This window comes from Polyodon spathula, chromosome 3, assembly GCF_017654505.1.
Source record: "Polyodon spathula isolate WHYD16114869_AA chromosome 3, ASM1765450v1, whole genome shotgun sequence".
NCBI lineage: Eukaryota > Metazoa > Chordata > Actinopteri > Acipenseriformes > Polyodontidae > Polyodon > Polyodon spathula.
The window spans coordinates 55,988,050-56,015,692 of NC_054536.1; the positions used below are offsets into that span (position 1 = coordinate 55,988,050).

A 27,643-nucleotide genomic window follows, 5' to 3' on the forward strand; every position below is an offset into this window, starting at 1 on the left:
GGGAGAGTGTTCAGCAGCACAGGGCAGGCAAACACTCCAGAGTCTTAAAGAGTCAAATAAGGGAGCTGGGCTGACAACAGTAAATACGGCTGAAGGGTTTGGTGCTTGAGAGAGAGGAGCCAAAGACAGTGTTAAATCCAGTAGGCATCAGTAACCAGCCAGGTTTGTTATTTTGGAGGCGTGAGTCACGGCTGACAGTGACTAAATAAATAAAGTACCTGTAAATAATACATTGAATTTGAGAATTGCAATCCCTGTCTTCATTTGCACACAACGCTACACGTTATTATTATTATTATTATTATTATTATTATTATTATTATTATTATTAGTTTATTTGGCTGACGCCTTTATCCAAAGCGACTTACACAGGTGTTACACGGCAATACAGGGTTACAGTGCAAAAACAATATTTAGTAGTGACGTTTACAGTAAGTGCGAATACATACAGTACTACTAGAATGCAGGAAATGAAATAGTTACTGGCATCACACATCTGCAGACCAGCAGGAGGCAAACGTGCGCTCAAATCTACTGATGACGACAAGAACTCCATGGAAACGGCGTTCCTCAGGGCTTGATTTCTTTTTTAGAGGAGAGGAAGTTGACAGAGAAAAATAGTATAGGTTGAAATCGTATGTAACACGATCTCTTGTAATGTAACGATCTTACATACATTCTCAAAACAAGAGGAGCCATGAATAGCACCCCTGATGCCCGAGCCAGGTAATTAATTGTTTTTTGTTTTTTGTTTTTCATGTGGCGCTGGAGTGTTCCACTTTTCCTGGAATGTGACTGCATAATATTCGAGGAAACATCGAGGCTGCTGCAATGGCCTCTTTACTTCACTCTGGGAAATCAGCTGCAGTTAGGTATTCCTTCATGAAGGGATTTACATTATTTCGATTACATGTTTTTATTACTTCCCAAAACTCTACTTTTGTTAATTAATTAATTTAGAAAATATTGTCAGTTGGCTACGTAAAATACAAAACGAAAACAATAACACGTTCACATTTGAGTTTAACTAATTTGACGTAATGTAATGGGTTTATGTAATCCATTGTCATTTTTTGTTTGTTTGTGTGTGTGTGTGTGTGTGTGTGTGTGTGTGTGTGTCTATATATATATATATATATATATATATATATATATATATATATATATATATATATATATATATATATATTTTGCTTGTTTTTTTATTTAGCTAATGCTTTTCACATCGAGACCGAGAATCCGAATGTCGGAACTATGTTTTACGTGACTTTAGTAGACCATTGACTTACAGCCTTGACTACAAAATGCACTGAAATCATTATCTGGTAACTTTATTTGTAAATTCCTATATCTTTTTGTGTTTTCCTCTATTTATATTTATTTTGTATAAACTATAAATGTGTTTTTTGCATTTGTATTGCCTGTAACATATACTTTTACATTTTGTTTAATTTATGCAAGTCGCTTTGGATAAAAGCGCCTGCTAATTAATAATAGTAAAACATGTAATACAATAATGTGTAAATATTGAATATTATCAGTTAATTAGCTTTGTTGGTGGTGGTATTATGTTCAGCATTTTGTAATGACATACGTTATATATATATATATATATTATATATATATATATATATATATATATATATATATACACAAATCGACAAGGACTAGGTTGTCACCTTTGATAGCAAATGATTAGAAACAGCTTAAGATGTGCCTTAGTCAACAAGCCACAAAACGGCATCTGCCACAGTTTTGGGCCATTCATGACACCCAGCTCCTGAAAGCGTTGTGTTGTTATTTACCCGATGAGTCCACACAGATTTGTACTTACTGCATCTGTGCTAGGATACACCTATTGCTGCTTGCTCGCTTATCTTGAAACACACACACAAACACAAACACACAAACAAACAAACAAAAGGGAAGTAGGCAGAGATTGCTACAAATACCCCATGTATCTACATAAGGTAATAGATAATACAAACCTGGAATGGCTGGAACTATTATGTATTGGGACTTTTATTACTATAATAATAGAACACATGGTTAAAACAAAATTGGTACACTTGACTTTTTAGTGAACTTAAATCTTTCTTCACTGTAGGCTATATTATAATTCGAAACTTTAGCAATAGTAGACCTGTTTGTATTAGAAATGTTTTTTTGCAACTCACTTCTTTGTTAAAAATGCATCAATAGTTAAATTATAGAGCTTGAATATCAGCTTATTGCTTTTTTGCATTGTGTTGTGTCACAATGTGTAAATAAATAACTAAATCCAATAGCTGTGCAAAAAATATTAAGTAAATCACAACTAAGATAACCCTGGTAAATACTGCATTTTAGTTTTATCTAGGCCCATTAGCAAAAGGCTTAACTTATGAAATGTTAATTAAGTTGGCGTTTAGTCAGTACCACTACAAGTATGTGTACCTTCAAGAGTGCGATTCTCTACCCACATACCCATTTTCACTACCTTGTTGCTTGTACGTTTGTATAGAATTTTTTTTTTTTTATCATTTGAATATTTAAAATTGCATTTGTGAATGCAATGTTTTAGGATCATTTCTAGAATTTTACATTTGACAAAAAAAAAAAAAAAAAAAAAAACACAAAACCCTTTCTGCTCTGTAGGGACAGTCAGACAAGACAGATCCAGGATACTGTTACAAATGTTGAAAAGCACTTTGGAGAACTGTGCCAGCTGTTTGCTGCCTATGTGCGGAAGACTGCAAGATTACGGGACAAGGCTGATCTTCTTGTGAGAGAAGTGAACATTTATGCAGACACAGAAACACCACACTTGAAAAACGGTTTGAAAAACTTTGCTGATCAGCTTGCCAAAGTCCAGGATTATCGACAAGCAGAGGTATGAAATACAATTTTAAAGTATATGTACATGCAATTATTTTGTTTTGCTTTATATTTTGAACGGTCTTGACAATAAAATGTTATTTTGTTTGGGTTTTTAACAGGGTTTCATTAATGTAAAACCAATATTTTAAACAAACCAAGTCTGTGTACCCCAAATATACCTATTTGGCCTACTTAAAATATGAAAACAGTACAAAAAGTGTCCTGTAGTTTTCATATGTATGTATTTGATTCACAGGTAGAAAGGCTGGAAGTTAAAGTGGTAGAACCATTAAAATCTTATGGGACAGTTGTAAAGCTAAAAAGGGTAAGTTTAACTCTGCCTTTACCTTACATGTTAGTGTTCTAATAGTTATGTTAGGTTTGCTTTTTATGTAAGTTAACTTTATTAATTGTAACTCTTACTTGTGGACAGGATTGGAGAAGGTTAATTGAAATTACGTGATAGACATGATCATTTAAAGTTGTAATTTACTCCAATGAAGCTGGTGTTAAAAATAATTTTCACAGGAGGATCTGAAAGCAACTTTAAGTGCTAGGAACCGTGAAGCTAAGCAAATGCAGCAGCTGGATAGAATGAGGCAAAGAAACCCATCAGACCGACAGATAATTGTATCCTTTTTGATCTGTATACATTGGCAGTGGCATACCATGTGTGTCACAGCTGTGTGACTTACACAAATATAAAGGAGTTCATCATGTTGACCTTTGATCACTTGTATGTAAGAGTTTTTAATGGAAATGTTTTTTTTTTTTTGAGGGGTGGGTGTGTGAGATAGTAAGCACCGTTGTATTATTTTTTAATGGAAATTAATGCTACAAATGTTAAGATATTTTTGTCTTTTCTGATTTGCTTTGAGTATGTTGATATTTGTGAGTAGATTTTAAGTAGTCATAATTAAAAAAATCTTTTTTTTTTTTTTTTTCCCTAACGGTAGCATGCAGTCTCAGGTTGGTATCTGAAGTTTTTGAAGACTGAAATGAATGGTTGTATTATTATTATTATTATTATTATTATTATTATTATTATTATTATTATTATTATTATATTTTTTGCTTATATTTTAAATTATATATGACTTTTTGAAAGTTCCTGAATAAATTTGTCAATAATGACAACTAGATTGGTATGTTGTTAGGATAATATTTATAGCTGTTGGGGTGACTAATTTCAAGCACAGGATTCATAACAAGTTTTCAGTAGTGTTTAAAGACTTTTCTTTTTATTGTATCCAAATATATTTCCTATTAAAATATGTATTCACTATGAAAAACACAATTGATTAATAATTCCATAATGGCCACTGGAATTTGCATCTTATTTGGAACAGTTTTAGCAGCAAGCATATCAAATATAATTTGCAGAATTATTTGTGTTTATTGTTGTGAGGTAGGCAGAGAGTGAACTTCAGAGAGCCACAATGGATGCCACTCGCACAACCCGGCAGCTGGAAGAAACCATTGATGAATTTGAGAAACAAAAAATTAGAGATATCAAGGTACACTGGCTATTTAAAAAATCACTGTGTGTGAATTTGCTTTCTGATGAGTTTTAAACCCACTGCTGTCTGTGATATCAGTCTTAATCCTACTCGTGATGGAATACACAAAATCTTATTTAGACTCTATCTCATGTGCTTTTATTTTCATTCAACCATCTATTTAGTATGTTCTGTATGTTATTGCTGAACTGTATTTTTTACTGTTACTTGTGTGGTCTGTCTGATCATTATAGGTTTTAAAATGAAAACATTGAGGTTCTATAAACAATATCCATCATAGGTATTTACTTCACTAGGATTTATGTCCTGGAGAAAAAATAAAGCAGTTTTTTCTTCAGGCAGTATCAGATCATGGGCTTATAAATATCCACCAAACATTATTAAAATAAATAAATAAATAACAATAAAATATACCCAACATGGAACTAACTTTAAGTAAAAGGATTATTATTAAGGCTGTAAAGGTTTATAAAGGTGATTATAAATGCTAAAGAAAGTCTCATGTTTCAGTGAAATTGTGTTTTACAGTTTAAACAGTAAGCAATTGTTTACATGTTTAATTGTTTAACATTAAGGCTTGTTTACGTTGAAAAACATCTATGCATTGATTAGCAATATTGTATTGAAAAGCATCTATGCATGGATTAGTGAATAAGTCAAGGTTCGTTATATGCTGCATTCTTAATTGCAGAAAATCTTTGGTGAATTTGTAACTGTGGAAATGACATTCCATGCAAAGGCTTTAGAGGTTTACACAACAGCATTCCAGAATATACAGAATGTGGATGAGGAGGAAGATCTTGAGGTAAGTGTTGTCAGTGCATGATTGAATCAGTAATTGGTGTGCTGCTTACCACATAAAAAGGGCTGCATGCTTTATGAGAAGAGGGGCATTTGGGCATTGATATTGGTACATAGAATTGGTAATTGGGCTGATTTGGCAAGATACTTGAGGTCTACTTCATGAGCCATAGAAGCTGAAAATATTTATCTATCCACACACACGCACACACACAGTGCTGAGGAAAAAAAAAATTAGTACATGCCTTCACATGCAACAAATGCCTCTCAAAATAAACTCAAATGAATCAGGGTGTTTTATAATAAATTGACAGTTTCTTGCCAAAATAATTTTTATGCAAAAATTGCTAAGGTGGGGCATAATTCAAAAAATGTTGAGAACCCCTTTATTAATAGAAGAACTTCAGAAGGAGTTTACAAAATGGTGTGTGACTAATGGACTTTTCTACATCCAGCTAACCTACTGGAAGGGACGGGCTCCATACCGCCTACTCTGTACTGCCTTGTAAAAAGTAATAGATTACCGTACAGTACCTTCAAGTGACTTAGGGGAGCTACATTATGTTCTTATTGATATATTTTTCATAACAGATCTGAACATTTGTGGCATAAACTAGCTGCGTCATGAAAATACAAAAATACTGTATGTGGTGGATTTTCATTGTAGGTTTCCAATTGCTCTGCACACATTTCAGCGCTGCGCTTCCAGTATTCCTTTTTCAAGAGGTAAAATGAAGGAAAGCAGAGACTTTGGATCCATGGAATAGCAGATATTGATTATTGTTAAAGACTTGCAAAGGTTTCTGGAAGTCATAGTGAAAGGATTAAGAACCTTCCTGTCATTGAAATTGAACACAAAAAAACATCAACCATTGTCTTTCCGGTGACTTGTGCAGTACAACACACATTTACCACCTGCTGGAGCGAATAGAAAAGTGAGGACTACCATATTTGAGCTATTCAAGCTTCTTTGTAACTAATCTGCATGCATCGCTTCTATTCCTCTCATGGCTTTTAATATGGGTGAGCTGGCTAACTAATGCAGTACATCATAAGACCAAGTGGTCTGGTGAATCCTATTGCTTGTTTTTTCCCCATTAATTCCTGGTTTATTTAAACTTTTGTAGACTTGTGAATTTTGTTGTTTTTGTTGTCTTTATATAGAACTGTAGTTTGTTGTGCATTAAAAATGCATTACAGTGAGGTATTTACAGTAGCGTTCTTACTTTTACCGATGCATTTAGAGAATACAGTACTTCCAGGAAGTTAGTTTCTTTAAGAACAGAATTATAGTTGAATTAACCATTGTTCATTGGGTTCTACAATATGTAGGGAAGGGATCAGTCTTAAAAATACTTAACTCTCTGTGTGAACAGTTCAAGAATAGTGCTAATTGAGGTATGTGAAACTAGATGAGTCCAAAATGCATTTTTGGCAGAGCATATTTACCATTGCTCATTAAAGGAACACTGTAAATAACATAGTTCTGTGCCTAACACAGTGTTTTTCAACTTTAGAAGTCTAGAAGTTCTAAATTGGAAGAGTATAGCACTTCATACTGTTTTGGCAGGTTTTCAGGAGTACACTTCGTCCACCAGACTACCAGTCTCGCTTACAAATAGTTCGTGCTAATTCCAAATCATCACTCGACAGAACTGGTTCAACAAAGAATATGTCAGGGACCTTACAGGTAAGATATTATTTAGAAGTATGCTGTAAAGCAGTATCACTGCCCCTTGTATAATCACTTTCAATCTAGGAACATTCTGTATTCGCTGATTGTGTCTGAATGGGTTGAATGTGATTTTAGGGTTGTCATTTTTTTGCATTGTGTTAAACAACAGTAATCTTTTGAGGTTGAGTACAAAAAAAGTAAGCTGTCAGTGCATGTGTGTGGACAGTGGGGTCTATTTTAATAGTCCTAACAGTGGTGGATAGAAATACAGCCATCCTCTGTTAATCTTGCTTGTGTTTTCTCCTATGGTTGAATTATTGATCCACTTATCTCTGTTACTACATAGAATAACAATACACTTAAAACATTTTTCTTACATGGGAGATACATCATTTTAACACAGGAAACTTTAATTCTATGATGTACATTTCTTGTGAACTGAATATTTTGAAATGTATGCCTTTATTTCTATTTACTTGTGTTGATTAGGCATTTTGCAGTAATTTCTTTTTATTTTATTTTTTTAAATTGAGTCATTGCCAATTTTTTACCCAAATTTTCTCCCCAATTTTGTGTGCCCAATTCTTATCTGTATGCTCGAACTTATGATCTGCAGGTTATAAGGCACATGCTGCACTCCACGCAGAGTGCTTTTACTGGATGTGCCAGTCGGGAACCGCCCTTTCTATTAGTGTTTCACCTGCAAACCATCTATTTGAAATGTTGAGATCTTGGCAACACATTTCTCTTCCCCAGCTAACCAATATTGCAAAGTTAAAATTAAACTAGTTTTTTATATATATATATATATATATATATATATATATATATATATATATATATATATATATATATATATATATATATATATATATATATATATATATATATATATTATGTCTTTTACAATACAGAAAAGCAACTTAAATCACAAAAAATCTAAATGCTTTAATATTGTATTTTCCAGGATTTCAATCTGGTTTAATTTGTAAAATAAAAAAAATAAATGTGTACTCTTTGCAGGAAGAGGGTAAGGGACTGAAAAAAATTAATTGTTTGTACATTCTTTAAAATTAAGGCGCTGTTTCAGTACTGTTGCCTACCGGTATTTATTGTAATCCTCTGTTTAATATTTGGTTGTTCTGCAGCAGAGGACCCCAAACACTCTGCGCAAAAAGGAGGAGGAAGAGGAGGGGGGTGAAGAAGAAGAAGAGGATGATGATGATGATGAACTAGAAGATGTCACAGAGGATGAAAATTAAGTCTTCTTGTCTTGCTCATCTTTGCTGTATGCCAAATGGCTAATACGTCAAAAAAAAACCTAATTTAACATTTCATAATGATTTTCCTCATCTATTATTCAGTTTGGCATATTATGCTGCAAATGCTTTTCAATGACTTTTTTTTTTTTTATTGTTTCAAACCAATACAAATATTTTAAATGTTTTTGTTGGTTGGGTGTTTATAATTGAACGTAAACAACAAGGTCAAAATTGCTAGCTTCTTTCTGTAAGTTTGTATAGGCAGTATATTTGAAGCTACGCATGCAGATTAGTTACTACAGTAAAACCTGGCTAATCCAGACCCTTTACAAACTGGCATTCTGTAAAATTTGACATTTTTGGGTCCTGACCATTTCTTCATTTTAATTAATATGGCACCCTCCACAAGCCAGAGCCTTTCTTTTCTGGGTGTACTTCTGTGTGCCTTATATTACTTTTTTTTTTTAATTTTTTTTTTTTTAAATATTTTTTTGAGCATTCATATAGTCTTTATACCTTTATATTTAGGTACACTATTTGATCTCACAGTACCTCTGTAATCCTGCCACTGTATGATCTGGTACAATTTTCTGGTCCAAAGTAAAGGCAGATCAGACAGGTTTTCCTGTAATAACTCAGAGCTGCATCTAGTCCTCAGGAACAACCTGTACCTCTCCTGTTACAATTAAGTCACCAAAATTCTAAAAATAACCAGAGATGTGATAAATAGTAAGAGACACAAAAATGCATGTGGGCCTACATAGAATTTGATACACCTGGAAAAAGAATGTGGCAATAAAATAAGTTAATTCATGAAACCATATCATATGACAGGTAAAACAGCTTCTGTAGTATGTGTCTTCATTCAGTCATTTTTTGAAGATACACAATAAAACATGTTTTTTACTTGTAGACTGTGTAGAATGATGCTGTTTTATTATGGTCACATTAGCACTGCTTATTTTAAAATTGGATTACAAAATAGTCAGTGACATCCCACACCATGGGAGAAAAATAAATTGAGCTTCCAGTAAAAAAGGTCACTGTGGCCTACCTCCACATACATACATTTAAATATTTCACAGTTTTATATACAATAACTTCGGGTTAGACTCTCATAGCAAATTTATTGGAGTAACACACAGTGCCCCAAAGGGGTACAAGTGTTGCTACTGATAATATGCAGTTATGTTCCTACCACTACATAAGAGGAGGGAGTTATGAATATAATCTGCAAGCTCCCACTTTAGTCAGAGAAAATACAAATGTAACAAATTAAAAAAAAATAATAATTTTTGTAAGTTTTTGTTTTGTTTAAATACTGATATATTAGATGTTTATGCTACACAAAGCTATTTTATTTATCTGAAATTGTGGGATATGAAGTCACTCCCTCATTTATCTGTACCTGCAGATCTTACCTGTCTCTTGTATTTTCTTTTTGAATATTTCCACCATCATGTCAAGTGGAACTATTTTCAAGGCATCATGGGCCACTGGTTACACCTTCAGGTATTCACTTTCATGAGTAAAATAACATAAATCACAAGTTTATATTCTCTGGACCAATGATACTAAAATATAGCTTTTCCCCAAAAACAGATCACAATATGTTTGGAGAGAAAAAAGGGAAAGCCTTCAACGAAGAAAACATTGTACCTACAGTTAAACATGGGAGTGTTAGTTAACTGGATACATTTATGTGAATGAAGATCGAATGTATCTAGCCGTGTCTCAAAACATTCTACGGCATCTGCTTGTATGCTGAGTGGCAGACAGTTTACCTTCCAGCATTACAACGACCCAAAGCATATGGACTCTGGAATTCTTGCAGAAAACAAAGATCAAAGTTCTGGAATAGCATTCACAATCACCAGATCTCAGTTCAAGATAAATGCTGTAGCCAAGCATTGTGTATCCAATCTGCCTGAGCTTAAAAAAATATACAAAACAGAACAGGCCCAGATTTCACCAAGTTGTAACATACGGGTTAAGAATGATCATATTTGAAAGTTGTAATAAAAGCAAAAGGATACACTAAATACTCAAGCAGGGGTACCAATACTTTTTTTATAAATTATTATTAAATTAGTTGAAATTGTAGATTTTGCTTTTATTAAAAAGGGGTTAAAATTAACTAAATGCTTGTCCTTAATCTGTTACCTTGAAGTATGGTATAATAAGCATGGGGTGCCAATACATTTTGTAGAAAGAAAATTGCTCTATACCTGAAATACTGAGCTTGACAGCCATGTATATAACTGGTATTTATGTGAAGAGTAGTATGGAAGAGGAGAGACAGGTCTGACATGTGTGATTAATAGTATTAGTAATGGGTGCTAGGAAACTGCCCCTCTACAACATTGTAAGTACATTTCAATGGGGGTATTTCAACTATGGTAGAATAAGGCAATAAGGTGTTGTAGTACTTTTGACAGTTCTAGGCTATATCTTGAGTATTTAAATGTTTTAGAAAATGTCAATTGCCCATTGTAATTGTATTTATTTTAAATACAGACCTAGGATGACTTAAATATCCAAAAAACATACATATACACACACATAAACATACATATATGTACACATAATATATCTATTATATATATATATATATATATATATATATATATATATATATATATATATATATATAAACAAATGATGATAACAAACAAAAATTAGGAAAATGTCAGGTTCTGAGTATAGCATCTGGTAGGCAGGAATACCGACGTTGCAGAGGGAATTGAAAAGTAGTTCACATTTATTCACAGCTGTACAGGTTTAAAACTCAAAAATAAAAGAAATAGGAGGTAGGATACAAACTCCACTTTATCCATAAATGTCAACTTTGCGTTAAATCACAAAATTCAGATGATAAACAGCCATTTCAATTACAGATTAACTGATTAAACCAAAGTAATGCCCTACACGTTTTATTTTTGTATTTTTTGTATTTTTTTTAAACTCACAATCCAAAGTGGCTCAGTCACATATTAGCAATTGCACATACGTAAATATTTTATTTGAACTGATCCTATAGTCCCTCAACCCCGCATTAGTCTAAAGGAAATCCAAACGGATTTTTCGAGTACCAATTGGTCTGCTATTCAATTCCTTCACAGCAGATTGTGCTTCCTCATTTGTCTCAAAGACAACTGTTGCAGTACCTTTTGGAAAACCCTTCTTGTTGAACTGCAATGATATAGAGCCTGGAATTACACGGTAGCCATAACAGAAGTCATAGATTTCGTTCAGATTTATTTGGAAAGGCAAGTTCATCAGTTTGACACAAGTGGGACCACCGCACTCTCCAAAGCCACTTGATCCATTTGCATTAAGATTAGTTCCTTGCCCTCCATCCCAAAAACCACCAGTATTATCCACAGCTTGATACAATCCACTGTTACCAGTGTTAGGGCCAAATGTGAAGTCCTGCATGGGAGGTGGAATTGTGTCCGAGGGAACACTTAATGCAGGTGCTGAAACTTCTCCTCCATGTTGGAAAAAGGACTCCTCATTACTTCCAATGTACTTTGGAGGACTATTCTCTCTCTGATCTTCCTTTACCAAATCGTCCGCAACACCAAATTCTTGCATTTGTTCCCTTGTAATACGCCTCAGCAACACCTCGTGCCCTAGAAACTGTCTCCTATTCAAACGCTCTGCGTTTATTGCCCAATTCTCAGATTTGAACTTCACCAAAGCCTCCCCAAGCCCAACACCTTTTTCATCATAAAGCAAGTGAATGCAATCCTCAGCTAGCCAAAATCCAGCAAAGAAAATCCTCAACTCCTCCTTTTGGACATCAAATGGAAGGTTTCGTACATAGATGCATGTTCTTGGGGATGGATAGTCTTCACTTGATGAATGCTGCTTTTTTATCTGCTGGTTTTTTTCCTGCAATTGAACAGATCTTTCATCGTACATGTCTAGCTTCTGCTTCTCAGCAGAAATCATTTCCACCATTTTCTTCTTTGAAATGGGAGATACATATATTGTGCGGTCCCCAAGCTTACCCTTTTTGCGGTCTAATGCATTGCAATAGTCTCTTAACTTCTTAAATAAAACAAAAGCCTCTCTGGTCTTGCCTCCATACTTGTCATGAAACCACAAAATCTGATCATCATCCAAGACTGCATGTTGGAAGAACTTTTTTATATCCCTCTTGTCATTAGAATGAGATAGGTTTTCCAGCAGGACGTAATGCTCCTCCACACTAGGTGCAAAACAATCGGGCTGTTCTCTTATTGGTGACCTTGACCTTAAACGTTCCTTAGAATAGCGTTTCACGTACACTGGTGACATCTCTCTGGGGTGATCGTAGAGAACCTCTTCACTTGGCCTTATGTAACCTCCTGCAGCAATCCATTCCTTTTCTGTAGTGGCATTCACTTCAACAAATCTAGTTCCGATATATGCACGGTCGCGTTCAAGTCCCCCAAGTGCATCCTGCTGAGTTGCAAACTTAACCAGGCCATTTCCGCTAGGTTGACCTCGTCTGTTTTTCAGCAAGATGATTTCCTCTACTTCCAATCCTTTGAAAAACATAGTAACATCATCTTCTGTGGCAGAAAATGGCATGCCACGCAAATACAAATAATAGCCATCACAACTCAACTTACTGGCTAAAAGACTATCATCAGGGTCAATATTCACATATCCAGAACCCTGCAAGCCAGAAGTCAATTTTGAAGGTTTCATTCTTCTAATTTCTGCAACGAGATCCTTTGCAAAGGTCGTAGGCAGGTTCCTTGTTTTAGGCCTTTTGAAACCTGGTCTTTCGTCTGTAATCTCCCCATTAGCACATCCAGGTTTTCTTCGGCTTGCCTCAAGAGTATTTTGCATGTCAGACTTGCTGCTGAGCAATAGACGTACTGGAGAGCCTTTAATGCATCCTCCTGATCGTGTCATAGCACGCCTTGCATCTTCATCAGTGGCAAAAATAATGAAAGCTTCTTCAAGCTCCCCACCAATTATATGTACCCCACCATCGGGTATTGTCAGTCCGGTGAAGAAACTGCGTATATCCTCAGACCCTGCAGTGATTTGAAGGCCCTGTAAACGGATGACCACAGCCATGCTGAGCACAATATCAGCACCTGTAGATAAAAAGGCACACAAAAATGATAGAATTATTATATCAAGTTCCCTCACCGATGTGACACCTAGGTATATATTTTTATATTGCATCATCAATAATCTCTGAGTATTCAGCTCTGTGAAAGGTAGCTGCATACTACAACAGCATGCAAACTTCTTAATGTTTCTAAGAACAGCTGGGCAGTGACGAGATGTCAGGGTTCAATTTTAAGGCTTGTCTGTTTGCCTGGGCAATCAAAAATTTTGAAGCACAAGTGCTTCCAATATACTCGGTGGTCCGTTGGACAAGTGCTTAATAAATAAATATTTAAAAACATCTTATAAAATGAAAAAGTCAAATATTCTGCAAGAATGCGGATGCTTCCTGTATTAGTGTGTGCCGACATCTATGCAGTGGTACAGTAACTAAAGATCACAGAGAAGCTGTGAACCAGTGAAAGCCTCTTCTACAATATACAGCAACATACCTCAAGTGTCTTACCTAGTGAACGATGTGCAGTGCAAACCTACAATTAAACTAGAGATACACCAATCATCAAATCGAAGCCGATTATTAATAAAATACCATAAATCTGTAATATGTGTTTCACGGTCATTAATCATCTATTACTATTATCCACCCTTCAATAGGCTGTCTCCAATCTTATACAATAATACTTTAAAGTTCAACATGGGGGGGGGGGGGGTCAGAGTTTTCAGCTGCAATCCACGCTCTACACAAATTGTCATCAATCAAACAAGCTCAGCAGTAGTCAGAGCACACTGTCATGGGTGTATCAGCTCAATAGAAGAAGTCAATCTTATTTATAACATTTGTTGTTGAAAACGTTTAGGCATGTTTTCATACAGTTCATCATCTGTGTTTCTTGGACCTTTGTTATTGCATAAGGTACCAGTAGTAAATAATAAATCTATAAACACAATTTAGTAAATCCACCCATCAGTGAATGTATATACAATAATTTTAGTAAAAATGTCACATGCTATTGATTTTCCAGGGTTCTGCTAAATTCACTTCTGGCAGAATGTATAATTACCAAAATACTTACAATAAGTAAAATTTGTGTTCAGATTAAAGGAAAATAAATTGGTATTGCTATCTGCCATTTATGGAGATGGAATATCAGTAAATAGGAAATGGCCCGAAAAATCTAATTCGGTGCATCCCTAGTTAAAACTGAAAGTATACTACTGTACATTTGCATATTATTAATCCAGTTTATATGTATAATGTGTGTGATGTAATGTGTATGTATGTATGTACAGGCCTATAACTCCACTTATTTGCATACGTCTCTTAATTCCATAGCCTGCAGCTGGTCCCGTTTTCTTTAGTGCATCACTTTCTATGGATTGTATAATACGGTTAAATGCATACCAGCTAATTAAATAATTCGCTTAATTGCATGAAGTCCATTGTACATTGTATTTCAATCTGGATAACTGAATAATGCAAACAATGTTGAATGTTTCCAAAAAAGAAAAGCAGACATGAAAGAAACAGAAAATGGCAAAGCGAATCTGTAAAACTCAAGCCTCAGCACACTACGAGCCCACAGAGGCAAATGGTTGTCAGTCTTTGAAAGCTTTTTTTTTTTTTTTTTTTTTTTTTAAACAGTTAACAGAAAATCGGCCACATACTGTGCATACTTCCATCAAATATTTTTTTGCTACGTTGTAGTCACAAGATCTAGTGAGGTACTGTACACACCGGTTTAACTTATGTTTTATTGTACTGTATTACAGGAATTTAGTTTATGCTTGCTGTTACAGACTGTACATTACTTAACTTTTCATGTTTGTTGCCAAACAATTGCTGTTTGTACTGAGTGTATAACGTATTTCAAGTTGTTTTATTTTTCTGAATTTGTGCAGTATTTTAAAAGTTACTTATAATAAGCGAAAAATAAAAGTTATGAATGTGATCAAAACGAGTCATATATACATACCTATACACGTACGTATAGACCTATTGTCATTGTATTCCCTCATTCCTGTTATGTGTATACCCCGGTTATGTGCATGACCTCACACCAGTCCCGAGCCCATGCGGTTATCCAGAGCTGACTGTATATGTTTGTTTGCGGACAACCAGTGAGCTGCCTTGCACTTGTCCGTGGGACAATCATAAAAAATCCCTTAAAATCAAACTTGATGTACATAACCAGATGAGATTTACATTAAAACAAATTAAATCCAAATTAGCCTATAGCCTACGGAAATAAACACATATTTGTAGGACTATTATACAGCTTAGCTACAGTTGTAAACAAAACTGTTACACTTTTTTAATTTTAAACGTTTTAATTTCTTAATATTTCCATAAATGTTTGTAAAATGTTGTATACTTCCTTCAGACGCAAGTGGAAATTTAAAAAACAGGTGTCTGTCGTTACATTTGCATATCAAAAGAACAAACCTTGCAACCTTTTTTTAGAACTGGTTATCACATAGGATTGTCCCAAACAGCCTAGTGCACTAGCTGCTGACAAAACTATTAATTGCTGACAGCAGAAGTGTTAAGACAGACCATCTGAATTTGTTGAAATGTTCTATGACTCTATAGGCCTGTATATCATTGAACGCATACCAAACACTCATGAAAAAGTTCATACAAAATCCGTACCAAAAACCATCTCTCAGATTCAATTATCACACGCCAAGTGCAACAGTTAACGCAAACAGCTCACCTCAAGGCAAATGAACAAAAAAATAAATAAAATGTCTATAGGCAAGTCACTTGGAATTTTAACCAATATACAGCAAGAGCTTGAAACATAACCTTGGAAAAGGAACCAGACAGTATTACAAACCAAAGTTATTCACACCCATTATGCACATTTGTACATAATAGCAATTAAGGCCTACACATTGCAAATCCACAACCTGCATCAAATAAGCTGTGCAATGCAAAAAAAAAAACATGTCACTGGCCTGTTTTTCTACAGCCAATATTCACATGTTTGAGTTGGAATTACACTGCATTTCATGATGGGCCGATGTTAGAAACAGCCTACTGAATCCAAAAAAAAAAAAAAAACACCAAAAAAAAAACACACAACTGTCTCACAGTTCAATTTCCCAAGTCCGATTTAAAAAATGCACAGCACCTTTTAGTGCAATCATTCCAATTCGCCAAAAAAAATCCAGTCGTCCTCATGATTTCTTCCCGAGTTCAGCTCAGTAATTTCAACTTCCCCTTCCATGGGAAGAAAAAAAAATAAAAAAAATAAAATCACCCAGGTTTCACCCTCAACCATGTTCATCCAAGCACACCAAAAATCACTTTCTGCACAAAACCCAACACATTTCAGTCAACATCATTCTATACCGCTAATCAATCCTACTGAGTGCCTCAACTTGAAATCATTTTATATTTAAAAAGGGGGACAATAAGTCACAAAGCAAGTACTTGCACTGAATCAGTTAAATGTGCCTCAGATTAAAGTATTTTACCCTGACAAAACTTTAAGTTTACACAAAATTTATTGCATTTAATCCAATTTAGTATCAGAATGATTTAACAAAAAACCTCCCCTCTCGTTCAATAGCAGAACGCTCTCTCGTGGCGCCCCGTAACATGTGCAAGCAATTAGCAGTTTTCAGTTAGGAGCGAGCAGTTTCACGATAGCAGGCAAGATATCGCTGTGTATTAAAACAATTGCTTTAATCAAGTTTTGCAGTGTTTTTTTTTTTTTTTTTTGTAATGCAATTACAACTACTGTATTTTTGTTATGGTTACTGACACTTTGATGCACGAGTCAGATATGTGTCAACTTATAAATGGTGCATGCTTTCTTTTCTAACTCAATGGTCACTTTAAAAAAAACAAGTTAAAATGACAACAAAAATATTATTTATCACACATGAGTTGGTCATACAAATCCATATTTTAAAAAATCAATTTGCAGCCACGGCACTGATAATGCAGGTCAGCCATTTTGAACCTCCAGCAAGGCAGCTTTGAGCTTACTGTTAGGTAGTGCTCTCGACGTGCAGGTCATTCAACAGAGAACGCCACACAACGCTCTGCCTATTGAACCCACCCCTGGGCACAAAGCTCTGCCATGGCGCTACACAAGATGAGTTAGCTCTTATTGAACAGTGTGTTACGAGAGAGAACTTTCCAGATGGCGGAAAAATCAGCACTAGCTGTGTTTTTGGATGAATTTATGGAAGATTGTGCATCAAGAGCCAACACCATGGCTTTAGCAGCAGTGAATTCAAAAGACATGCAAGAGTCCTGTACGGATTGAAAACTACTTTGAGAGCACTGTTCCTCAGTACTGTGATTGTTACATACTGTATGATTTATTCACAGGTGGCTACAGTTAAGTTTACACTTGCAATTACAATGCTTCTACTATATGCCAGTTTTGTTGTACAGCAAAATACAATTTAAAAAAAAAACTGTTCAAAAATAGAACAATTTATTTTTTCAACAATTATTCAACCCAGTAACACTTTTATACAGCAAAAACAGTAACGTCCAAAGAAATGATTTCTTCAACAATTCTTTGCATACATCTGTGAATGACTAGCAGTTAGTTTCTTTGTTTCGCAACCTTATGCATTTCCATCAGCTCCAGCATCTTCTGTTCCTCTGCAAAGTCTTACAATTGAAGTACTGTACTACTGTTTGTTTTTTCTCTCAAATATGATTTAAGTCATGGTACATATATAAATTGTTTATAATGTGCTCTTGGTTAGACAAAAATGTAACACTGCAAAAGTAGCTAATTTTAGTAAAGTTATCTTATTCTAACATCCCCTTGCTTCCACGAAAAAAAGGGGGTTAGTTTTCGGTGTAGCCTACACTGTGAAGCCAATATTATAACGTATTTGTATATATAATATATATATATATATATATATATATATATATTATATATATATATATATAATTAGCTCAGCGAGTCTCGGTCGACGGGGTCGCAAAGTTATATAACCCATTTCTCAAGGGAGCAAACAGTGTTACAAGGCTGACTGAACAAACAATAACAAGCTGAGCGTTTCAAATGTTGCAGGCGATACTGCAGATTCACTTTGTTTAAAAGCAGTTAATTGAAATAAAACTTTCTTTTTCTTTTTTTATATGGGGGGAAATTACACCACACAAGATGGACTAGTTTTGTACCTCCACCATTTTGAAATGGCCATCAAGTAACCTCCTCAGAATGGTAGCTAACGTAGCGCTCTTGATGGCCAGCCATCGGGGCCATAAACGTACTGACACAACACATAAGGAATATTGGCAAAGTGTTGCCAATGAAAGGGTAGCATTCTCATCACGTGATTGTTTCACAATACATACTTTAAAATGCAACGCGTAGTACTTCTAACTAACGTGTAACCAATTTTACATTTTATGCCAAGAGGACTATAACGCTTGGATTCAACATGTTAGCACATGGCTAATCAGTGTATAGTTTTTAAACCACGTGGTACTTTGTAAACCTGCCCATACAATGCGTTGTGGAATTTCAGTCACAGCCAATCCCAACTGCCCTTATAGAGCTGCATAATAAATGCTCAAAACACTGACCTGCTCAGAGTAAGATTGACTTTATATATAAGCAGAAAACAGCTAATGTACTTGTATGTACTTGCATCTTAACATTTCGTATTTATAATTCTCATTTCAAACAAGGTAGGCAGGCAGGTTAAGAGTTTTTTTTTTTTTTTTTAAACAACAAAAATGTTTACATTACGTTGTCTAGCAAGGTGTTTTATTTATATCAGTTATTTTTAATAACACAATATATTCTTGTATGAAATTTAATTAGTAAATGTAGTGGGGTTGCTCACATTACTTTACACATTTGAATTAATTATTCTATTACATTCACTTTTTATTGAATTTTTTTTTTTTTTGATCACTTAAGCACATTTGCTTTGGCACATTTTCTGTTAGTTTGGCACTAATTACGTGAATGCTCTCCTGTGCGCAGCTCCCATGTGTGTCAATTGATTGATTTTGGAGAAGCTGAGCACCTGGTATAAATGTTCCTGATTTCATGATTCCAGAGATTGACTTGCCCAGTGTGATGGGAACCTGAGTTTGTTTGGAGTGGAGGCTGAACGCGTTGCCAGCACGAGTATTCGCAACTGGACCCTGATTCGGCTGGTGGTTGGAGCCACCGAATTTAAGGGCGCATCCCTGCCTGCGCTTCAGGTCTTCTGTTGAGTCTAATTAACGGTCAGTGCAAACTACACGCCATGACTCTGTATTCTAGATCTGCCCTGTTTGTTAATTGTAGTTACCACCTGTACTAAATAAAACAAAGTTCAGGTAAATATTCTTTCTTGTACGACATCTTATTTTATAATAACTCTATACGTTGCCAGCAATGTATTAATAATACTCATTTTGGTTGCGTTACCAGCTGTAGTACGAGTTACTAGTATAGTAGTATGTAGAGTACTATATTATTTTTTTCAGTTGAAACGTATGTTTGTTATATTATGCACATTCTAAATGAGATTGCTCACATCCAAACTCTGTTGCTTTAAATAGTAACCTAATGTAGCGATATCCCTGGAGTTTAAATCTTGTTTTAGACTTAATTTAACGAGAAGATCACAAGGTTTTTTTTTTTTGTGGGTTTTTTTTTTTAAGTTTCATGACTCCTTTTATGTAAGAATATTCCAAGCATATTAATTTTTCTAATCAGGATTACTTTAAAATATGGAATAGATAATTTAGTCATTTACAAAAGTTACAATTGTTCAGCACTGCCATTTGAAAATGAAAATCTAAAACAGTATGAAAATGTTGTTACAGTACATTTCTTTCTCCACCTAGGATGTCTTCTCCCCTTCCCGGATAAATTTAATTTACACTAACGAGCGATTAAAAAAAAAAATACATTATTGAGGTTGCAATATCATTAATTAATTTGTAAATTAAGCTTATTTTATGCATGAGACGAGTTCATGGCCTTATCTACATACAAAGTAAAAAAAAAGGCCTTGACTGGCTGTTGTAGGGCTCATTACGTCCCCCTAAACAATAATATTCCCTCACTGGCTTTTTACGCTACACGTTGGGTTTTAAAATTATGTATGGAAGGCCATCTGGGTCAAAAACGTGTGCTGTTAGTACATGTTTTAAATAAATTACACTACGTGTATTACTGAGATATACTACACATTCTACTTTGTTAACTACATGTACTATTTTTACTACACGTACAAATTCGGGCCAATCAGTTCTTTAGAAATGAAATAAGAGCCAATGAATTTAAAGAAAATAGTACGTGTACTAAATGATCCAATGAAAAGTCGCCTCACATTTTCCACGCTCTTCCAAAAGTGATCAGGGAATCTGAGCCTTTGAATATTTTTAAAAAGCCAATTTTTAAACTTGCCTTTCCAATTTCTGTTTGTACAGTGTTTGTACAGTGTTTGTGTGTCATTATTTTCCCTGTAGTATGCTTTTTTTTCTGTTACCATAAAACTTCCAATAATCGCGGGTCTTGTAAAACAGCACCGCGTCTTACATTGGATGTAGTCTTAGTGGAGGTAATTGTTTTTATTATTAACAGTGGTAGATACAATTCAGTTTTTTAAATGCAGAGTCGTTCTTCTGCTTGTTCACTTTCTAACATTCTGCATACCCTTGTTTACTTTCGCGTTATACTTTGGAGGTGTACAACACAGTGGCATTTCTGTACTCCAAATGAGTACGTGTACCGAATACTTGAAACGTGTAATACACAGTGCGTTTTTTAAGCGTTAATAAATACCGGTTCTCATTGGTCACTTTAATCTTACACGTAGTAAATACGTTCGTTGCCCCGATGGCTTGCGGGTCGTTCAGTGAAACGCACCACTGGTTTTGTTTATGCTGGGTCTACTGGCAAATCGGTGGTACAACTCTCACATCGACACAATGAAAATTACCTGGTCACGACAAATAAATAGAATCTACTACTCACGGTAATGCAACACACCTAACTAGCAGATACTCAGTAAATCTGTACTAACACACTGACTGTTGCTGAAAAAAAAAAAAAACGTTTTACAAAGTACAAAGTTTGCAGCAGGACTTTGTTTAGTTTCCAGGGCCTTTATTAAGAAGTGTTCACTTAAAAAAAAAAAAAAAAAAAAAAATTAAAAAATCTAAACTTTCTGGAGAGACCACATTATATTTAATTTAAATGAAAAGGGCATTGGATGTTTTTCTTATCACACTGGACAGAAATGCACTGGTTACATGTATTTAGGCATAATATATAAAACTTACAGTACAATACAATGTGTGATTTGAACTGTAGACGTAATTAACTATCTACAAGTTGATAGGTTACATAAGTATTTGCTATACTGTACTTATTTTCAAGTACATTACTTCATATACACAGTAAATTTAAAAAAAAGATACGAGAAATGTAAATTGGCAATACACGAACGTAGGTGTTTGGGGCAAATTTATCAGCGTTTACACTTTTATAAAACTTACAATACTTTGGCAAAACTGAACTGACGCACACGTGCAACTAGTCACCAAAACACCACATTTTATTAAAACGTCATGTATAAACGTTTGAATTCTTCCAAAGCGCCGATTATTGGACCAAAATCCCGACGAGAACAATGGTTTTATTTCACCAATTCCATATGAATCGGGTTTGTTTTCGGGAAGCTGCGTCACTGCACAACACCAAAACATATCTGCATTAAAAAAAGAGACATCTTGAATAATTGCAATATTAAGTTACAGGAAATTCATCACCCAAAAAATTGAAAAATTCCACAAACGGAGTACAGTAGTTTAATCCACTAAACTGTTTAGAAGATTTAAACAACACAATAAACTCAAACAAACCAGCTGCCAAAACTGCGACCGAGTAAGAGAGTAACCGCTGTGTGGCGAATTAATTTGGCCCAACACCACTCACGTATCCTGTATGTGTCAAAATACGGCCTGTCGTCCTGTGCCCCACGCAGGTTAATTAATTTCAAATGTTTCAATACACCGCGGAAAGTCAATTAAAATTACACGTTACGTACTTGCACCAAAATACCAAAAATATATAAAAAAAAAAATTGTTCTCGGATGCGATCAGCAAGATGTAATGGGGTCCACCAATCAAATCCAAATCCACCTTCTCAGCGCTGCTCACGTCTTAAAATGGCGTTATGTTTGTGCCTTTTCTTTTTTGTTTTTTGTTTTTGAAGGCGGAGTTCCCTTTCAATGGAATGACAACCATTACCGAATGAGAAGAGCCCTCTCTGACCGTCAATCACTGAGCATAAATTAAAAAAAAGCTGCCCTATCAGGCCCTGCTGTGAGGAGGAAATCCCTCCCACTTCCTGCTGAAGAAGGTCGTCCCACAGTAGAACATCGCCATTTTCTCTCTCACGTCACTAGTCAGGTCACTGATTGCCTCATGCTTTTCTTGTCCGAATTTGGCTGATTTGTTGGTTTTAACCCACAGATGTTTGAAGATACAAGGTAAGTTGTTGTTGAGAGTGCTCTTGCCTTAGTCTTGTGTCAGTTTACTGATTAGAGCTGGTTTTGACCCCTCTTGGAGATTGGCAAGCAGCAATTACTCTCTTTTCCACTGTGGTTATTGCCATGATTTGAGCTATTGTGGTGCTGTAGGGTTACCCTGCGGGCTTGCGGTGTCGTCCTCTACGCCGATTTACTCGGCCTCAGCGATCTTCCAGCTTGGGCCTATGCGCCCCTCCCAAGCCTCGGGCTCTCCTAGCGCGACCCCGTTTGCCCTCGTCGCTGCCCCCGATGCCAATTATTCGGCACCAGCTTGGAACACCCTTCGAGCGCTGACCCCGGCTCCGATTGACTAGGCACCGGTGAGAACATCTTCGGCGCCAACTACAGCTTGGCACCGACCTCGGCGCAGATTGACTCGGCACCGACTGCGCTGTCCCTCGGCACCGACCTCGACTTTGAAAGACGCGGCACCGACTGCTCTGCACCGATTGAGTTGGTACTGACTGCGCTTCCTCAGCGCTGACACCGATACACTCGGCACTGATTGACAGTCTGGCTCCGACCGCACTATTTTTGACAAGCTCCGCACTGACGTGTTGCTCGGTACCGACGCCCCACGCCATGTCAGTTTCCTCCAGTGCAACCAGGGCGCGGCGAAGCTTCCCAGGAAGGACGAACACTCGTCCGGGGCCAGATCATGTGGCCAAAGCACTGGCAGGTCATGCGGACAAAGCACTGGCAGCCCTCTCCCCAGTGGAGTCTCTCTCCTCAGGCCAGGGGAGAATGAGATCTGTGGTAGCGCCATAGACGCCTCTCAGGGGAGGCAGGCGGTCACCGCGCAGGTACTGCTGTCCTTCCCCACGCAGGCGCAGGCTCTCTCCTTCTGAGTCGCCTCGAAGACGCCTAAGCTCGGCTGAGCAGTGTTTTCAGGAGCCCTGCCACATGTATTGCAGAGGGAAGAGTTCCAGACCCTTACGCAGCGTGCAGCTGCAGCCACGGACGTTCCCTGGCCGGCAGAACAGGAGGGAAAGGGTAACCACTTCCTGAAACAGAAAGAGTACCCACAGCATGCCCTCCCCTTGTGCCAGGATTTTCAGGAGTTGGTGCGCTCTTCCTGAATCAATCCAGCATCCGGTTCTTCAGCCTCCAGAACAGCAGAGTCCCTGCTTCACACTGCAGGAGCCCAAGAAGCGGGCCTAGGCACATTCCCCACCATTGGAGACATGGTCACAGTCCTGGTGCAGGGATCCACCTTCACCATTGGGGACAAAGACCCGATCTGCCTGTCCAAGCCTTGCAGAACAGATGCCATGCTCAAAAAAACATATGCGTCGGCAGCACTGTTAGTGCGAGCAGTGAACGCAATGGCGATACTGGTGCTCTACCAGACCCAGCTAGCGGAGAGGCTGCAGGAAAGGGCAACAGAAGTGGACACAGGGGAGCTTCATGCGATGACTGACCTGATGGGGGAGTTGGGTTGTGTATCAAGTGCTGGTGGCCGCTTGTCGGCATTTATGGCTGACACAAGCCAAGGTCGTGGAGACCGAGAAGGTGGTGTTATTGGATGCCCCCATTACACCGGGGCAGATGTTTGGGGCGACCTTTAACGTGAGCCTTGAGAGGTCCCACAAGACCACGGAGGTCGGCTCCAAATTTTCACACCTTCCTGCTTACTGTCAGCGCCAAAGGTAGCCTTCACAGCCTGCAGGGGCAACTGGGCCTGAATGTCGCCCTCCATCCCAGAACAAACAAGCAGGCAGAGGAAGAGCCAGCGGCAAGGGACCACCGACGGCCAAGGGTAACTGGTTCTCCGGGTGGAGACCGAGGCCGGGGCCTAAGAAAGACCCGCCCCCTTCCAAGCCCAAGGGCGTCTGCCCCTTAGGGGCCCTGGTTGCCACCCCCTCACAACCGGACTGACCAAAGGACACGACCCATGGCAAGGCTGCACCCAGGACTCCTGGGTGCTATTGATTCCGCTTAGGTCCGCCACCCTTCAAGGGTGTGCTCCTTACCACCGTCAAACCAACCAGCGTGATACTCCTTCAACAGGAGATCGCCAGTCTTCAACAGAAGAACACTGTGTGCTTCATAAACCCAAGCGATGCCCTCGGCGGCTTCTACTCCAGGTACTTCCTGGTGCCCAAGAGGGATGGCGGTTTCAGACCTATCCTGGACCTTAGGGTCCTCAACATGTTCCTCAAACAAAGGAAGTTCACCATGTTGACAGCACAACTGATCCTCCAGTCTGTCCAGCCTGGCGACTGGTTCACATCGATCAACCTGCAAGACGCCTACTTCCATGTCCCGATCTGTCCCAAACACAGGACACGGCACTCGTTGCCAAAACAAAAAGACAAACAAAACGGACTATACAGACAAACACGGTGAGCAGATATTTAACTACTTATTACTTTTACAATTATCTCTGTTTCCAAATTCGTTCTCCACTCACCAAACACACAACCCCAAGTATGTGAAAACATGCTGCTTTTATGCAGCTGTACCAAGACCTGACTGCTAATCAATCATTCAATTGGAGTCACGGTACAACTGAATGTGAACTAATAAAGTGCAATTCCCCGTGCTCACATATTATTACTTTTTACTTGCACATGAAGTGCTGTGCAATCCTTGTGCCTAAATACAAATATACATTTTAAACACTCGTGTTACACAGACCTGTTTATATCCCGTGTACCGATGACTATACACCAACATTAAAACACAACACATAACACAAAATATACACAGGGGCGGGCACTTTGCCACAGCATGCTTGCCTCACTGTCGGAAGACAGGATTCGGTCGTTGGAAGCCACACTCTCCCTACAGGTCAGAATATATCAAAGGTTGTTGGGGCTGATGGCAGCTGCCTCGAGAATCCTTCCCTTAGGGCTTCTGAGAATGCGCCCGCTTCAAGCCTGGGTAAATACATTCAAGGTGCACCCAGTCTGCAATCGGCACCAGCTGGTGTGAGTGTCCAGACAATGCCGGAAGACACTGGAGTGGTGCCTTGGAGCTCCCCTCGGCTCCACTCACAAAAGGGAAATTGTTACTACAGACGCCTCCAGCCTGGGCTGGGGAGCGGTCTGGTATGTGAGAGAAATAAGAGATCAATGGGAGGGACATTGGCAGCAAGCGCACATAAATGCCCAAGAGCTGCAAGCAGTAAACCTGGCCTTATCTCATTTTTGCCAGCAGTTAGTACACAAACATGTGCTGGTCCGGACGGACAAAACTACACTGGTAGCCTACATAAACCACCAAGGCTGGCCTTCACCACACAGCAAACAGACTCCTGTCCTGGATGCACAGGAACGTGCATTCCATAAGGGCAGTTCACCTCCCCAGTCTGGACAACAAGGCAACAGACCTCCTGTCCAGAAGCGCTCCAGATTGCTCGGAATGGAGACTGCACCCTCAGGTGGTGAAATAGATTTGGGAGAGGTTTCGTACTGAACAAGTCGACCTCTTTGCCACAGCAGAGTCCACTCATTGTTCCCTATGGTTCTCTATGGAGAGAGACAGGGGCCCCCTAGGAGTAGACGCGCTAGCTCACCCCTGGCCGCAGGGGCTGATGTATACGTTCCCTCCGCTACCGCTATTACCCCTGACACTAGAGAGGATCAGGGTGGAGAGAGCACAGGTTTTGCTAGTTGCACCCAGATGGCCGAGTCGCCCCTAGTTTGCTGTCCTCTCCAACGTGTTGTTGGGTCAACTGTGGCAGCTCATGCTGCACAAGGATCTCCTGAGCCAAGTGGAGGGGTTATTATGTCACCTGAACCCAGCCCAGCTCCAACTCTGGGTCTGGCTGTTGAACGGAGCCATCTATCCAGACGAAGTTTGCCAGATGCAGTGGTAGAGACACTACAGTCTGCTACAGTCTGCTTGTGCACAGAGCACTAGAACCCAGTATACATATAAATGGCAAGTTTTCCAAAACTGGTGCATTGCCGAAGGTCACGATCCGGTGACCTGCCCCATTGAGACAATATTAACCTTCTTATAACACCTGTTTAATGCGGGAAAATCCGTGTCCACTCTAAAGGTATATCTGAGGACAATATCAGTGTGCCATGATAAAACTCTGTGTCCCTTGGGCTGCTACATGGACAGGTAGTCAGACATTTACACGTTTTTACTGCCTTGATGTTGCAAACCGAGCAAGGCCCTCTCTTGGCTCTAGGGTGTTGTAGGCGGCATGCCCTTAGGCGTCATGTGGGCTCTGAGGCTATCGTCGTGAGGCTGTACCGTCAGTAATCTGGACCCATGACATCTTTGGTAGTTTCCCATTCAGTAATGGTTGTCATTCTATTGAAAGGGAACGTTAATCATAACCCTGGTTCCCTGAAAAAGAATGACAACCATTACCCTTGGAGGTTGTGTCCTCAGCTGACCTCCGATTTCAAAAGAAAATGGCAATATGCTACTGTGAGGACGACGATCAGCAGGAGGTGGTACGGACTTCCTCCTCACAGCAGGGCACTGATAGGGCAGCTTTTTAATATATGCTCAGTGATTGACGGTCTGAGAGGACTCTTCCCATTCGGTAATGGTTGTCATTCTTTTTCAGGGAACCACGGTTATGGTAATAACCTAACGTTACTGTGTCTATGTACAAGTGCTTAGTTTTAATAACCGCAAAGACAAAGTCACAGCATGGCTTCTGTCAGGCTTTTTGAAGGTAAAATGGGGTGGATTTATTTTATTATTTTTTTTAGAACTTTACGCTAAATAACAACAACAACCAAAAAAACAAACACACAAACAAAGAAAAAAGAAACGTGCCATCGAGTTTAAACAATTGTATTACCAGGGTTTTGTACATCATTCTAAAGGTACCAATTCTTCAAATCAATTAACAAGGTTTCCTTTCTCAGTATTGGAATCGACTGCTTTCTCGGAACCTTTCCAAAGGTAGCACACTTTTGTTTTAATGTGGTAAATGTCCAGATGACATTTCATT

General features: G+C 38.0%; 2 protein-coding genes across 6 annotated transcripts; one reads left to right on the forward strand and one right to left on the reverse strand.

Moving 5' to 3' along the window:
• Positions 1-552: 552 nt before the first annotated feature.
• cibar1 (CBY1 interacting BAR domain containing 1) lies at positions 553-9,029 on the forward strand. 4 transcript variants are annotated; one of them, XM_041245520.1, is made up of 9 exons: positions 553-726; positions 2,638-2,872; positions 3,116-3,184; positions 3,388-3,489; positions 3,823-3,828; positions 4,272-4,376; positions 5,071-5,184; positions 6,751-6,870; positions 8,004-9,029. In XM_041245520.1, the coding sequence occupies exons 1-9, from the start codon at positions 698-700 to the stop codon at positions 8,115-8,117; spliced, it is 894 nt and encodes a 297-aa protein (XP_041101454.1). In that variant the 5' UTR covers positions 553-697; the 3' UTR covers positions 8,118-9,029. The 4 variants fall into 4 exon arrangements, with proteins under 4 accessions (XP_041101454.1, XP_041101452.1, XP_041101455.1 ...); XM_041245518.1 differs by lacking the exon at positions 553-726 and adding an exon at positions 733-867; XM_041245519.1 differs by lacking the exon at positions 553-726 and adding an exon at positions 750-872.
• A 1,831-nt stretch (positions 9,030-10,860) lies between these two features.
• LOC121313204 (RNA-binding protein 12B-like) lies at positions 10,861-22,371 on the reverse strand. Of its 2 annotated transcripts, none has more exons than XM_041245516.1 (2): positions 22,233-22,371; positions 10,861-13,216 (listed from the first exon to the last, which is right to left on the reverse strand). In XM_041245516.1, the coding sequence occupies exon 2, from the start codon at positions 13,194-13,196 to the stop codon at positions 11,178-11,180; it is 2,019 nt and encodes a 672-aa protein (XP_041101450.1). In that variant the 5' UTR covers positions 13,197-13,216; positions 22,233-22,371; the 3' UTR covers positions 10,861-11,177. The 2 variants fall into 2 exon arrangements, with proteins under 2 accessions (XP_041101450.1, XP_041101451.1); XM_041245517.1 differs by having other exon boundaries at positions 22,328-22,366.
• Between the last annotated feature and the right edge of the window lie 5,272 nt (positions 22,372-27,643).

What these genes read in the sequence shown, in the direction of transcription:
- LOC121313204 (XM_041245516.1), bottom strand. Translation starts at nt 13,196, where the DNA reads ATGGCTGTGGTCATCCGTTTACAGGGCCTTCAAATCACTGCAGGGTCT.
- cibar1 (XM_041245518.1), top strand. Translation starts at nt 758, where the DNA reads ATGTGGCGCTGGAGTGTTCCACTTTTCCTGGAATGTGACTGCATAATA. An exon ending in AAAAAATTAGAGATATCAAG is followed by an intron (nt 4,377 to 5,070) that starts GTACACTGGCTA and finishes TCTTAATTGCAG; the next exon opens with AAAATCTTTGGTGAATTTGT. An exon ending in ATGAGGAGGAAGATCTTGAG is followed by an intron (nt 5,185 to 6,750) that starts GTAAGTGTTGTC and finishes CTGTTTTGGCAG; the next exon opens with GTTTTCAGGAGTACACTTCG.